At 36.5% G+C, this 14861-nt stretch overlaps 1 protein-coding gene across 3 annotated transcripts; it reads right to left on the reverse strand.

Moving 5' to 3' along the window:
- Nucleotides 1-7592: 7592 nt before the first annotated feature.
- LOC120176463 (eukaryotic translation initiation factor 3 subunit G-like) lies at nt 7593-9846 on the reverse strand. 3 transcript variants are annotated; one of them, XM_039182891.1, is made up of 3 exons: nt 9446-9846; nt 7742-8296; nt 7593-7710 (listed from the first exon to the last, which is right to left on the reverse strand). In XM_039182891.1, exons 1-2 carry the CDS (start codon nt 9780-9782, stop codon nt 7758-7760), a joined length of 876 nt encoding a protein of 291 aa, XP_039038822.1. In that variant the 5' UTR covers nt 9783-9846; the 3' UTR covers nt 7593-7710; nt 7742-7757. The 3 variants fall into 3 exon arrangements, with proteins under 3 accessions (XP_039038822.1, XP_039038823.1, XP_039038821.1); XM_039182892.1 differs by having other exon boundaries at nt 7601-7717; nt 7749-8296; XM_039182890.1 differs by lacking the exon at nt 7593-7710 and having other exon boundaries at nt 7724-8296.
- Nucleotides 9847-14861: the final 5015 nt, after the last annotated feature.

Consider the following 14861-nt stretch of genomic DNA (forward strand, 5'->3'; position numbering starts at 1 on the left):
TTCTCAAAAATATTGCAATCCAGTATTGGCAAACTGTGCCAGATGTATCATTTCCCAACTAATTGCTGTATCAGCAGAATCCAAGTGAGCCCTGGGGCTGTTTCTTTACAAGCACATTTACAGCATCTTAATGGAAACTTCATAGTTACTATGTTTTTCCATGTTGATATGAACAGAACATTCCATAAATGTTATTTTCAGACATTTCTCAATCATGGATGCAGTCCCGTCCCAAAAGATATGGAGATCTTATACTAGTTTTTTTAAAATGAGGTATCTAAACTATTTTATAATGAAACAAAATTATAAAATGAGACCCCTAAAATATCTTTTTCTCGTTAGAAATCATAATTTTAGTGGGGGTTTTTTTAGGAATAAATGATTACAATTCATTGAGATAATAAAGGAGAAAACTAAGTTTTTTTTTTAAATTTTATCATGAAAATTAATAAAGGAATGATAGAAAATTTTTAAATAAAATAATTTTTTATTAACAGATTTTTTTTTAATCATAGGGTTTCTAAAATTTTGGAACCATGTGACGTATCATATCTTATGCATGTAAAAGAAAGGGCATGCAAGCCATTGCAGAAGCTGAACACCAGCAAAAAGAAAAGATGAAAAACATACTATAATTCCCTTGCCGGGTACCTAACCACTGGACGACAATGGAATGTTGATTGTGGAGTTAAAAGTTTTAATTTATAATCAATGATTAGCTATTGTTTATTCCAACAAAAAAACCCGAAATCCAATTCGAACAGATTCATTAAAGTGTGAGGCTCAATAAATAAATAATTTATTGATTCTGTCCGATTTAATTTCACCTACGGTGACTATATATATATATTCATAATACATTTTAATTATTGACAATATATCTTACACAATTGTTCAAACTTAAAACAACAAAAAAGTATAACACTCATTTAAAATCTTTTCCTTCATATGTCCCATTAAACGTGTCTCTTTTGATATTTTATAATTCTTTTATTAAAAAACGTTATATTAGAAAATTCACGACATTTATATTTTCTTATTTATTCTATCAAAATAAATCAATCAAATCTATCAATCAATTTTTAAGAATACAACAACAACAACAAAACTCTATTCCCATATGCAATGGGTAGTGGAGGTAGGGTAGTAGGTTGCCCCCAACGCCAGGTTGAGAACAACTTTCGTGGGTGACCTCTGGCAGTCAGAAAATTAAAAGTCAAGATAAAATACAATGCATGTATAAATAAATAAATCATTGCGTAAAAATCTCTGCATATAGACAGAAAATGTAAGGCCCGACTAAATATAAAGAGATGAAACATGAAGAGAGGGATACACAGAAATCAACGATAGCAAGCTAAGAGAAGGAATAAAGTCAAATGGTTAAAAGCTAAGCTAAGACAACAGTACTTCGTGACCCTAGTTCTAAGCATTTATAAATTCCAATGACATAAACGTATAAAAAGTAGAAGTACTAGAAATTACTATGAAGGCATTAAAAAGAAGACATATATGTTACACCCTATGGCTGTGACCCGCACTACTCGGCTACCATGGTCTTAAGTCTTCATACTTTCCTATTAGAGGTCATGTCCTCGGTAAGGGCTAAATCCTTCAAATCAGATCTCAAGTAGTCTTCCCACTTCCGCTTTGGTCGTCCTCTCCTTCTGGCACCGTCGACTGTAATCGACTCTACCCTCCTGACCGTATCCAACGGTTGACACCTAAGGACATGTCCAAACCACCGTAATCTTCCCTCCCTCAATTTTTTGGATACAGGCACCACCCCCAAGGACATCCTAATAGCAGAGTTTGGTGTCATGTCCCACAGAGTCTTACCACATGTCCATCGAAGCATTCTCATTTCTGCGGCCTCCATCCTCCTTACGTGATCCTTCTTGGTTGCCCAACATTCTGATCCATACAGCAGTGCTGGTCTTATTGTCATTCTATAAAATTTTCCCTTAAGTTTTAGAGGCACCTTCTTGTCACGCAAAACTCCAGTAGCAACCCTCCACTTTAGCCATCCCGCCTTTATACGGTGTGTAACGTATTTACACTCCCATCGTTATGTATCATAGACCCTAGGTACTTGAAACAATCCTTTGAGGGGAGAACGTGTCATTCTATGCATATTTCTACATCTTCAACGTTTTGGTACCCACTGAAGTTTGAACATAAATACTCCGTCTTTTCAATATTGATCCTTAGACCTTTTTCTTCCAAAGCAGTCTTCCAGGTAGCCAGTCTACTATTCAGCTCAGTTTTTGTTTCAACAACTAGGACAATGTCGTCAGCGAAAAGCATACACCATGGGACATCGTCTGGTGTCGCACAATAGATGTCATCCATAATCAATGCGAAGATGTAAGGGCTAAGAGTCGACCCCTGGTGGAGTCCGATTTCTATCGGGAATGCCTCAGTGTCGCCGACTGTAGTCCTGACGTATGTAGTAGATCTACAATACATATCATGAATCGCCCAGATATACGCAGTTGGGATCCGTCTCGTTTCCAAGGTCTTCCAGATCGTATCGCGGGGAACGTTATCATACGCCTTCTCAAGGTCAATGAACGCCATGTGAAGATCTCTATTTTTTCCCTATATTTCTCCATAAGCCGTCGAAGTAGATGAATCGCCAAATTGATTTTTTGAAACCCTAGTAACCTATTTCAACCTAGCCTCTATCACCTTTTCCCATAACTTCATGGTATGACTGAATAGTTTAATACCTCTGTAGTTGCCACAACGTTGGGGATCTCCTTTATTCTTATATATTGGTATCACCGTAGACTCTCTCCACTCCTCTGACATCTTGGCAATCTCTAAAATAATATTAAAGATGTTGGTCAACCACTTAACTCCTTTTTTTCTTAGGACAAACCACACAGTGATGAAGATTTGATCTGGCCCGACAACTTTGTCCCTCCTCATCTTTCTAAGAGCCATTTTGACTTCCTCAAACCCAATCCTACTTGTAGTGCAGTCATTGGTCGTAGTATGATGGTCGATTGACCCATCAATGATACTATCTATACCGGGAGAGGCACCGTCATTAAACAAGCCAAAGAAGTAACTACCCCAAACCCTCTTAATATCATGATCTGTCACTAAAAGAATACCATTGTTGTCCTTAATAAACCTAATGTTACCTAGATCTTTTTTCCTATTTTCCCTGGATTTTGCGAGCCTGAAGATGTCGTTTTGTCCTTCCTTGGTGTCTAATCTCTTGTACATTTCCTCGTATGCCTTATCCTTTGATTTAGCTACTGTTTTCTTGGCTTCCCGCTTTGCCTCCTTGTATCTTTGTTTAGCTCTCGATCTTTCTTCGTCTTCATTGCATTGTAAAAACTCATTGAAGCAAGTTTGTTTTGTCTTCACCTTAGTTTGAACTTCGTCGTTCCGCCACCACGATTTTTTATGTTCCTTGACCTTTCCTGTCGACAACCCAAGGGTGTTTTTTCCAACCTCTCTGATGGAATTTGCCATATTTTTGGATAACATATCTGCATTATTTGAGTTTGTATTTCCAAAACCTGTATTAGAAAAAAACTTTACTCCTAAAGTCATCAGATGTTGCTCCATGTAAGTTCTTCCAAAGGATCCTAGGTTTACCAAGTTTAACCCTTCTTTGAGTGCTCCGCCCGTGGAGTACGCAGAACACCAAAACCAACAATTTGTGTTATGATGCACATGCCTCTTCCGGAAAAACCTTACAGTCAATGCAAGCTACACAACAGATGAAATCATGTTAGTATTACCTATTTTCATTAGGGGTGCACAAAAAATCCGAATATCCGATTTTGCGAAAAAAATATCCGAAACCGGATTTGGGAAAAACCGGTTTTTTTTAACCGGATCGGATTTTTTTAAACCGGTTATTTTAACCGGTTTGGAGAAAAAAACCTAGACCGGTTTTTTTACCAGATAAAAAACCGTTTTGAAAAAACCCCGGTTAAAAAACCGGTTTTTATCCTGAAAAAAAAAACCGGTCCGGGTTTAAAAAACTAGCCGTTAATATAGCCGTTGGGGGGGGATTTTGTGACCGTTTTTTTCTTTAAAAAAATTACCATTTTACCACCCTAAACATGTATAAATAGGTTGGGGATGTATTTGGTTGATTACAAATTTCTCAAATCTTATTACAAAACACTTAAACATCTCTCAAATCTTATTTTTGTAATTTTTTGTTCATCATGAGTAACACGGCTGAATCTTCCGTCGGGGGAAACCTTGAAGTCGTGAGAATGATCGAACACACTCGAAACAAAGACATTTGGGATCACTACGATTTATGTGAGATGTCAAATGGCTCGAGGAGGGCGCGTTGTAAACTTTGTCTAAAGTTTCTTGCATCGGAAGGAAACGCAACGTTGAAGAACCATTTGACAAAATCATGCAAGGCACTTCGCTCAAGATCGGATCCTAGTCAATCGAATCTTACACCGCAAGGTGGTGTTTTTGTTTACGACAACGAAAAATTACGAGAAGCGTTTACAAAGTTCGTGATTACAAAAGCATTGCCGTTCGATCACTTTGATGATGAAGATTTCACGACAACAATTCAACAACTAATGCAACCACGTTATACTCAAGTAAGTCGTACTACCCTTAGAAGAGATGCTATAAAAATGTGGCGTACGGCGAGGGAAAAAATGATTTTAGGATTCCAAGAACACCGTTATGGTGTGTCGCTTACATGTGACGTTTGGAGTTCCCCTCATAATACCGGAAATTCTTTTTTAGCCGTTACGTCACATTGGTTAGATCAAGATAATTGGCAAATGATGAAAAGAACAATCGCTTTTGAATTATTCGGTGAGCCGCATACCGATACTAATTTATTTACACTTTTAAAAAGGGTAATTTGTCTTTATAAATTAGAAAATAAAGTTTTTTCTATATCCTTTGATAATGCATCGAATAATACAAACGCGGTTCCAAGATTGAAAATATTACTTTAACCGATTTTAGACGGTGCGTTTTTTCATACCCGTTGCGTTGCACACATAATTAATTTATCCGTGCAAGCCGGTTTGGAGGTTATTGAGCCGATTAGATTAGAATTTAAAACAATGATAAAATCGGTTCTTTGTAACAACAACAAAAGACTAAATGATTATAAACGATTTTGTAAGTCCGTTAATAAAAAAGCTTTGGGTCCTAATTTGGATTGTCCAACTCGTTGGAACTCAACTTGGATGATGATGCATACTGCCTTAAGGCAAAGGGAAACATTGCAAACATTTCACGATCGGCTTTTCGAGAGGGGTCATGTCCCAAACATTTATCCGGATTCGAGTTGGGAAACTATAGCCAAAATAACCGATTTGCTTGAGGTTTTTAAAAATGCAACAACTTTTTTATCCGGTGTTTATTACCCTACTAGCCCGTTGGTTCTTAATCAAATATTTTTGTTGGCTACCCGACTAAATGACTTTGAATTTGAAACCGAAGTTTTTCAAGAAATTGGCTTTGCAATGAAGGAAAAACTTTTAAAATATTTTAAGGAGATTCCCCCCATTTTTACTTGTGCCGCCGCTTAAAACCCAACGTTAAATGTTGGTGGGGTTGAAACACTAATTGAACAAATTGCGTTTGCTTTTAATCTAACCGATGATGAACCCAACTTTGTCCAAAACCAAATAAATTATTTTAACAAATGTTTTCGAGACATGTTTGCTATTTATTTAACTAAATACGGATCAAGTAGTGTAATACACGATCAAATGAGAATGAATGCGGAATCATCTAGTAGACGTCCAAGTAACATAAATTTGAATCTTTTTAACACTCTTGTAAATTCTCAATCCAAACGATCACGTACTACCACCCCAAGTAGCGAGTTGAGAAATTACATGTCATGCAATTTTCTATCAAAAATGACATTTGAAGAGTTTGAAAGTTTGGATATTTTGGCTTGGTGGAAAGAAAAGGAAGCACAATTTCTGATTCTAGCCTCCATGGCCCGTGATTTACTAACCATCCAAGCTTCTACGGTAGCTTCGGAATCCGCTTTTTCTGTTAGTGGCAGGGTTATATCGCAACGGAGATCAAGACTAAGTCCCGAGTCGGTGGAAGTATGCATTTGTTTAAAGGATTATTTGGATGGAGCGGCTCGTAAGCAACATATCACCACCCTAGAAGATGCAATTGATGCCGATTTAGAAGCAAACTTACACATTGAAGAAGCCGAACTTGGAATATCCCCTCCAAACGCAGAAGGCGAAGATGATGAAGAAGAGATGGCAATGTAGTTTATTTTATAACTTTATTTCAATTATCGTAAACTTTGTTTCAATTATCGAACTTGAAGTTTTTAAGTATTTGAATTTATCGAACTTGGAAGTTTTTAAGTATTTGAATTTATCAAACTTGTAAGTATTTAAGTATTTCAATTATGTTGAGTTAATTAAGTATTTAAATTAAGTATTTGAATTTATCGAACTTGAGGTTTGATGCTTTCTCTTTGATTCTCTCTTGATTCTTGTTGCTTGATGTTTCTTGTCTTTGATCAATGGCTTCTAAGCTTGCTTAAATACACATTGAATCACTTCTGAACGTTAGTGATAATTAATGAAGATAATATAGCGGTTTAAGTATGAAAACATTTAATAAAAATGCTTGGAGCGTGGGGGAATCGGTACCCTCTCATAGGGAATCGGTTTCCTCTCATAGGGAATCGGTTCCCTAAGTGTAAAATTCAAATATTTCGACCGTTGAATAGGGGGGAATCGGTATCCCCTATGGGGAAATCGGTTCCCTCCGAGCATTCTGGAAATCTCGGAGCCAAACCATTCAGTGAGGAATCGGTACCCCCTTGGGGAGGAATCGGTTCCCTATGAGCAATCTGGAATATTAAAATCGGTTTTTTTATAACCGGTTTTTTAAAAAATCCGGTTTTTTTAAAACCGAAACCGGTTACACCGGTTAGGATATCCGGCCCTCTAAACCGGTTAGAAACCGAACCGATTATTTTATAAACCGGTTTTTTTCTATGGGAAAAAACCGGATCGAATAAAAACCGATCCGGATCGGATTGAAATCCGACAAATGTGCACATCTAATTGTCATTACCAGGTGTGGACCGAGAAAGGTGTTAGGATACAATTATGTCTTTTAGAAATTTAAAATTCCATTGTATTAAGATATTTTTCTTTATATTTTATATGAATTATTTAATTTCACACGGCTGAGATTTTATAATCGCTCGTCCCCTAAGATTTTAATATATTTTTTATGTTAGCACCTTTAACATAAATTCCTAAGTCCATCCCTAGTTATCACGTACATGCATAACCATCCTCAAAAATATTTTTTAATAGGTGTCGATTTCCAAGGAGATTTGTTCTGTTTACCCTAATCTGTTACTATGAAGAAACAATTTACCCTAATCTGCAGTGAGGAAGCCGAAAGGCCACCGAAAATAATGCAGAGGAAAGGGACGAAACTATAGGCGTCAGCTCATAAAAGCCCACATGAACCGAGCGATGGTAATCAGTATATGACGCCAATTTAACCCACTTTTATATAACCCCCTCAATATATATATATATAAGCTAAAAAAGGGATAATCAATACAACTTTTCTTAAAACAGAATTGACCTTAAATAGTAGAACATAAAGTCATGCAAGAACATAGGTTTAAAAGAAACTAGGGGGAGGGGGAATGGCCAAAATCTGCACTTTAGACAGTATATTGCAACTGTTGACCATGTTAGAGAACACACTAAAACACCTGGAAGTTTATAATCTTTCTAGTTTGTTCTCGGGGTCGCCCACTCGACTCGAAGGATGAGATTGTCATACCCATACCCATTCAGCTTGTTAATAGCTCTTTGGGCATCCTCTCTGTTCACAAAGTTGACGAAACCGAACCCTCTACTTGCGCCTGTCTTCTGATCCATAGCAACATACACACGAGTCACAGCACCGAATGGTCGGAAAAGTTCATGCAAGTCGGCCTCCCGGGTGTCCTCAGATAAGTTGGTTACCCTCACGGAGTTCTCATCATTCCTGCGTCTCATATCTGATCCGGTGGCTCTCTCCGCACCAGCTCTCATGCTTGGTGGAATGTAAGCTCCCTTTCCAGCTCCGGGAGCAGCCACTGAGGTCTCGGATGCTGCAGGTTTCTCGACAAAGGTTTCGACTGGAACAGCAAGATCCTTGTAAGGACATTTGGAAGTCCAGTGATCACCTTTCTTACCACATGTACGGCACACCATGAGAACAGCACCTCCCTTGCTAAGCTGAGCCAAACTGTCCCCAGCAACCTTCATTTCTTCCTGTTTGGTACCTGCAAACAATTCGATATTCCAAAGAATTTTACACCCAAAATCCGGACAAGGAACAAAAAACGAATTCTTTTTGCGAGTTCCTAACAACATAGTTCACAACTACCGAGTCCACTTGTGTACATGCATTAGTACATGTTCCAAAATCATAGATACAAGCAAACTTGAGTCTAAATGTCACAACCGGAGCATGCCATAACAAAACCTTCAAGGCCTATGCTGAAAAAACACACAATTTAGAGAACAAGCGTTTCTTGGATGTTGTTAATGGCCTCGGAATGAAGTCAATAAATTGGTTTAACGATTCAACAATCGAATGCCAATTTCAAAAAGATGAAATCAGTTGCCCCACGATCATTCCGCATTAAACAACAGCCATTTGATTAAATACATGATTGGCAGAACCTATCCACCATGTTCAAATGAAATACAAAACCAGAAAAACAAGTGATTAAACAAAAATGTAGGTGAACTTTCGGCATAAACCACTGGTCGGAAGACTGGGGAAATGTACTCTAATGTAGTTAATGGCTCCAAAAGTGAAAAAAAAACATATTTCACTGTACAAAAAGGCCACAAACAATTGCTATAGGTGGCTTACTGACCATTCACACAAACAAACAAACAGCAACAATAGCTGATATGTGATTGGCTAATTGACCACCATAACCAAATGAATCAAATCATGCTCATTTAAGTGATGCTGAAACCAATACATTGAAACAATCCATATAAAGATGTGATCAAATGCAAATTAAGAGAAATTTAACAACAATCAAATGCAAATTAGGAGAAATTTAACAATAATGAATCATCCTAATCTAAAACTTTCAAATGTTATATATATTCAATTTCATCAAATCTAAAACAAATCACAAAAATATCTTAATAAAAAAAGGGGTAATTGGAATCTAGCCAGGTGCTCGGGGTGTTCAAGAAGAATCTCTTCAGTGGAAACAATCCATATAAAGATGCAATCAAATGCAAATTAAGTAAAATTTAACAGCAATCAAAACCACATAAGAGAAAATTAACAATAATCAATCATCCTAATCCAAAACTTTCAAATTTATGTATTCAATTTCATCAAATCTAAACCAAATCACAAAAAAAAGAAACTTTAATGAAAAGAAAGGTAATTAGAATCGAACCGGGGGCTCTGGGACGTTCAAGAAGGATCTCTTCAGTGGAAACCATAGTGAGCCGGCTCCCAACATCTTCACGCACCGCATCGCCGAACTTCTCCCAATTCCTCCTCTCCAAAGCCTGTTTACTCAAACGGGCCTTGGCCAGCTTTCGGACTCGGGTGGTCGTCGTGATTTTGACCTTATTACCTTCTTCGTTGAACTTGTATTCGATCACCTTTTTGATCCCGTTCTCATCGGGGCCTATAACTTCCTTGGGCGGTAACAAGAAGTCGAGATCGTCGTCTTCCTCTAGCTCTCCCCATCGAAGCTTGCTGGGCTCGCTTTTGTCGATCGCCATCATTAGGGTTTCGAGAGAATTTTGGGGGTGGCGCTGGTGTCTATTGAGAAATTATTTAGACAACGTGGAGAAAGAGGGTTTTAAGGTACTTTACATGCTTGTTACGACGTCGTTTTCATTTACCTCTACAACAATTTTTTTTGTCAAGTTTAGTCCCAGTATTATATTTTATTCAAATTATATTTTCATTGTAATTTGTAACTTTTTTTTCATCAATTTATTATCTTTTTTATACTTTCAATAATATTTCATTTTTAAAATATATTTAAAAAATAAAATTATAAGATGATATTTGATTTATTATTATTTTTGAACTAAATGTCGGTTGTGAGTATATTAAAAACAAAAGGTAAGCTGCCAAATTCCCAGACCGGTGGACAAACCGAAATGACACCTCCAGCATGGATAAAGTCAACCGCTGGCCATCAGAAACCAAGGTTCGTACTTCAGACCAATATTTACTTCGACTCTGTAATTTTTGAATTATTACATAGAATCACCCTCAAATTCGACATGCATGAAACCTAAATCTCTGGAAAAGAAGATTGCATACACGACGACCGTTGCTTCAGCAGCCATCGCTGAGGTAACACCCCATATTCTCTGTCTTGCAGCCCCTAAAATGTTCACTGCTTCAGCTGGAGTTTCAGCGGTGGCAAATGGAAAACAGAGCCAGTTTCAGCTGGAGTTTCAATCGTATCCTCAAATTACGCAGTGCAGCAACCACACCTATTTCGAATAGGGCATCCTCTATTAAAGACATTTGGCAGGAGATTGGGGTGAAGGAAATCAAAGTTCCCTGACATTCACTGATTTGGTTCCCACAACATATTCCTAAGCACAGTCTCATTGCTTGGATGGCAATCATCGACAGACTGCCAACCTGAGACCGACTGATGCGAATGAGAATTATCACCGAAGAGAATTGCGTGGTGTGCAATGATAAAATGGAATCTAGAAACCACCTTTTCTTTGACTGCGATACTGCTTCATTCTTATGGAAAAATATTCTACTTCTCAGCAGCATCAATAAACAATGCTCAACATGGGAGGAATTGCTAGTTTGGGCTTCTAGATCTTGGAAAGGAAAGTCTCTCTTATCTACAATCCTTAAGCTTGCATGGTGTGCTTCTTTATACCTTTTGTGGGAGGAGCGTAACAGACGAATATTTCTTCGTCTTCTGGCCCGTTTCGCCTCGTTTGATCGCTACCTCCAGCCCGTCTAGAAACTTTCCCCTGTAAACGACGCCGAAGCTCCCGGCACCGATCTTGTTTTGGGCCGGGAAATTATTTGTCGCTGCAGCGAGCTCCGCCAAGCTGAATTCCTCAGCTCTATCAGCATGTTTTGATGATGTACCACTTCTTTGCCGCTTCATCGATCTCGAACCCTGACGCCTAATCGTTAACGACCTTGACGGTGGACCGTTGTCTCTTATTTATATCGGATAAGAATTTATCCTTAAAGTAGACAAACGTTTGTCTCTTATTTTAACCCACCAACACCTGTAACCCCAAATACATTTGTAACACTTTTATCCCGTATACCTTTTCGTACACGAAATACATTAAATATTTACTTAGTGAGATATAATATTGTAAAGTAACCTTTGGGTATACATAAGTTTGTCATATTTATTTAGTTCGTACTAAATCGTATGATCTTTAAGGGTCCTATAATCCTCCTCATTTAAACAGTATTTCATTCACAATTATCTTAATTATATTTTTATTTTGCATTTATCTCTTTAGTCATTATTCTTTATTTTAATTGATAGCATCCATTCATGCTTATAATGCACCTATATGCATTTCAATTATAACATTCTTTCATGCCTTTTATACAATATTATACATTTCATTTCTGGCATCCTTTCATGCCTTTTATACACTATCATACATTTCATTTATGACATCTTTTCATTCCTTTTATACACTATTATACATTTCATTTATGACATCATTTCATGCCTTTTATGCACTATTATACATTTCATTTATGGCATCATTTCATTCCTTTTATATTCTGTTTACGTTTTCCTTTATAACATCTATTCATACTAATTATGCATCGTTGTACAATATATATATATATATATATCATCCCTTCATATCACTTATGCACCATTCATATCACAATACATTAAAATTCCTTTATTATATTCTCTTACTCAACAATGTTTAACCGATCATCTTTTACTCAACAGTGTTTAGCTGTTTATCTAACTGGCATAATTGACACATTTTTGTCAAATGCACAGTTAGGCCTCAAAGGAACTTAGCATTTCATCTAACTGGCATAATTGACACATTTCTGTCAAATGCACAGTTAGGCCTCAAAAGCACTTAGTCTTTCATCTAACTGACATAATTGACACATTCATGCCAATTGCACAGTTAGATCATTATTCTTTTATTTTGGACTAGTTTATACTCTAATAATTGTTTATAATATCAATTAACTATTTCTAATTTATTATAAACCTTATACATTTTCACTTTTAGTGCTAACATGGTAATTTACCAATTTCCTATTCATGTTCATTTATTAAGATGCACACGTAGTACCTATACGGTAGTTCATCGACTCATGATGAATTATGTGGGTTGCACACATCGTGCCTGTACGGTTATTCATCAACTCATGATGAATTCCGTGGATTTGCACACATCGTGCCTATATGGTTATTCATAAACTTATGATGAATTCCGTGGATTTGCACACTTAGTGCCGAAACAATTATTCATCCACTTAGAATGAATTTCATGAAATGTACACTTAGTGCCGAAACGTTTATTCATCCGCTTAGGATGAATTATGTGAAATGCACACTTAGTACCGAAATGGTTATTCATCCACTTAGGATGAATTCCATGAAATGCATACTTAGTGTCAAAATGGTTATTCATCCACTTAGGATGAATTCCGTGAAATGCACACTTAGTGCCGAAACAGTTATTCATCCACTTAGGATGAATTCCGTGAAATGCACACTTAGTATCGAAACAGTTATTCATCCACTTAGGATGAATTCCGTGAAATGCACACTTAGTGCCGAAACGGTTATTCATCCACTTAGGATGAATTTCGTGAAATGCACACTTAGTGTCGAAACGATTATTCATCCACTTAGGATGAATTTCATAAAATGCACACTTAGTGCCTATTTGGTAATCACCACATACATTTTTAAACAGTCATACATATGTGATTATTACATCATATAGTTACACAATTAAATGCACTCACCCAACTTTCCTCGCTATGCATCCAAAATGTAAGGCTGATTACTCCGATACATTGACTTTGCCCTTAGTTTTGCTTGTTTCGGGAGTTTGGTTCTGATCTACTCAAGCATCCATTAAAACATGTACCATACCCAATGTTAGAATATTTCCTAACCATTGTACTTAAACAATACTTAAAAGAACATATCATTAACTTTCTATACCAATATCAGCATATTTTAACATTTCTGGCTCTATAGTATCGATATTGCTACCCTGGTACCGATACTTTTATACTATGGTACTGATACCCCCTTCCGGTATTGATACCAAATTTAGGTTCGATGTTTCCTGGTATCGATACCCTTACCATGGTATCGATACTACAATACTATGGTACTGATACCCCCTTCTGGTATCGATACCAAATTTAGATTCGATGTTGTTTGGTATCGATACCCTTACCATGGTATCGATACTACCTCATTGGTATCGATACTGATTGAATAAGTATCGATACTACTAAGCTAATTCATCCCATTTTAGCCTATAGTATCGGTACTGTTCTATTAGTACATATACCATTGTCTAGAATTTCTAGTTTTAAGCACGATTTTCACCCAAATAGGGTCAATTTCGTTATATTAACACCTTACACATACTATGAAACTCTTCTTTAACTATCCTTACTAACTTTCCTTCATTTTGTTTCTTAAAACATCTAGCATCTTCCAAGAACATTAAATTCTAAGAATCACACCACTTTTACTAATGTGTTTTTAATCCTATCCAATGTTTCTAATCTCTCATTTGCCTCTATGACAAGTCAAATCTACCATAAAACATCCATAAACCCTCTTATTTCAACATATCACTCAAAAACCATTTTTTACAATATCTATTATCTCATTCATAACTTAGTTTTAATCCCATTTAATCATTCTTTAAGCTTATATTATACTCGATGCTTCAAAAACCAACAAAAACGAATGAATAAACTAGTAATTTGAAAACTCACCTTTAGCTATGGAGGAAGGTTTTTCCATGGAAGGAGAAGAAAAAAATGGATGACTTTTATGACTTAGCTTTCCCCTTTCTATTTTCTTTAATACTATACCAAAAAAAATGAATTTTAAATTCATTTTCCTTTAAAAGACTAAAATGCCTTCTATATTTATCCATTGTTACTAATTGGTCTTAAACACTATTTCAAATCATTTATTATCTTTTGTCAATTAATCAAATAGATCCTCAAATTCTAAATCTTTTCAATAAGGTCATTGACCTGATATTTGGGGTATTACAACATTTCTGGATTGGATGAACTATCAACTTCAAGGATTCATTTCACATCAGCCCTGTTTGCATCAATAACATTGGAACTAAGAGGGTCCCCTTGACGAAGACCTCGTTTCGGGTAAAACGTATCCCCCACTATACCACTAACCCCAACGACGTATAAGACTGAGCACACAAATCTCTTCACAAATTGGATCCATTCAGGATGAAAACCTATGTGATTCATCACCTCCCAAATAAAATCTCACTCCACTATATTATACGTCTTACTCATATCAACTTTCAAAGCGAAAAAAACCCATAGACCCGTACGTCTTTTAAGGAATGAGTAAAGAATTTCATATGCAACAAAGATATTATCAGTAATAAAACGACCTGGTACAAATGCACTATGAGCCTCATAGATGCATAAATATAAAATATTATGTATTCTCATCACCATCACCTTCGAGAGTATTTTGTATAGGACATTGCAAAGACTAATCGGGCGAAAATGAGCCAAAGTAGAGGGATACTTCACTTTTGAAATAAGAACGATGTAAGTTCGATTAACCAGCG

The sequence above is a fragment of the Hibiscus syriacus genome, unplaced genomic scaffold (genome assembly GCF_006381635.1).
Source record: "Hibiscus syriacus cultivar Baekdansim isolate YM2019G1 unplaced genomic scaffold, ASM638163v2 tig00112249_pilon, whole genome shotgun sequence".
NCBI classification, from domain to species: domain Eukaryota; kingdom Viridiplantae; phylum Streptophyta; class Magnoliopsida; order Malvales; family Malvaceae; genus Hibiscus; species Hibiscus syriacus.

Bases quoted from the DNA above. Each gene is read 5' to 3' on its own strand.
- LOC120176463 (XM_039182891.1), bottom strand. From the start codon at position 9,782: ATGATGGCGATCGACAAAAGCGAGCCCAGCAAGCTTCGATGGGGAGAG. The intron at 8,297-9,445 runs GTTCGATTCTAA...AATTGTTTGCAG, and splicing joins TGAACGTCCCAGAGCCCCCG to GTACCAAACAGGAAGAAATG.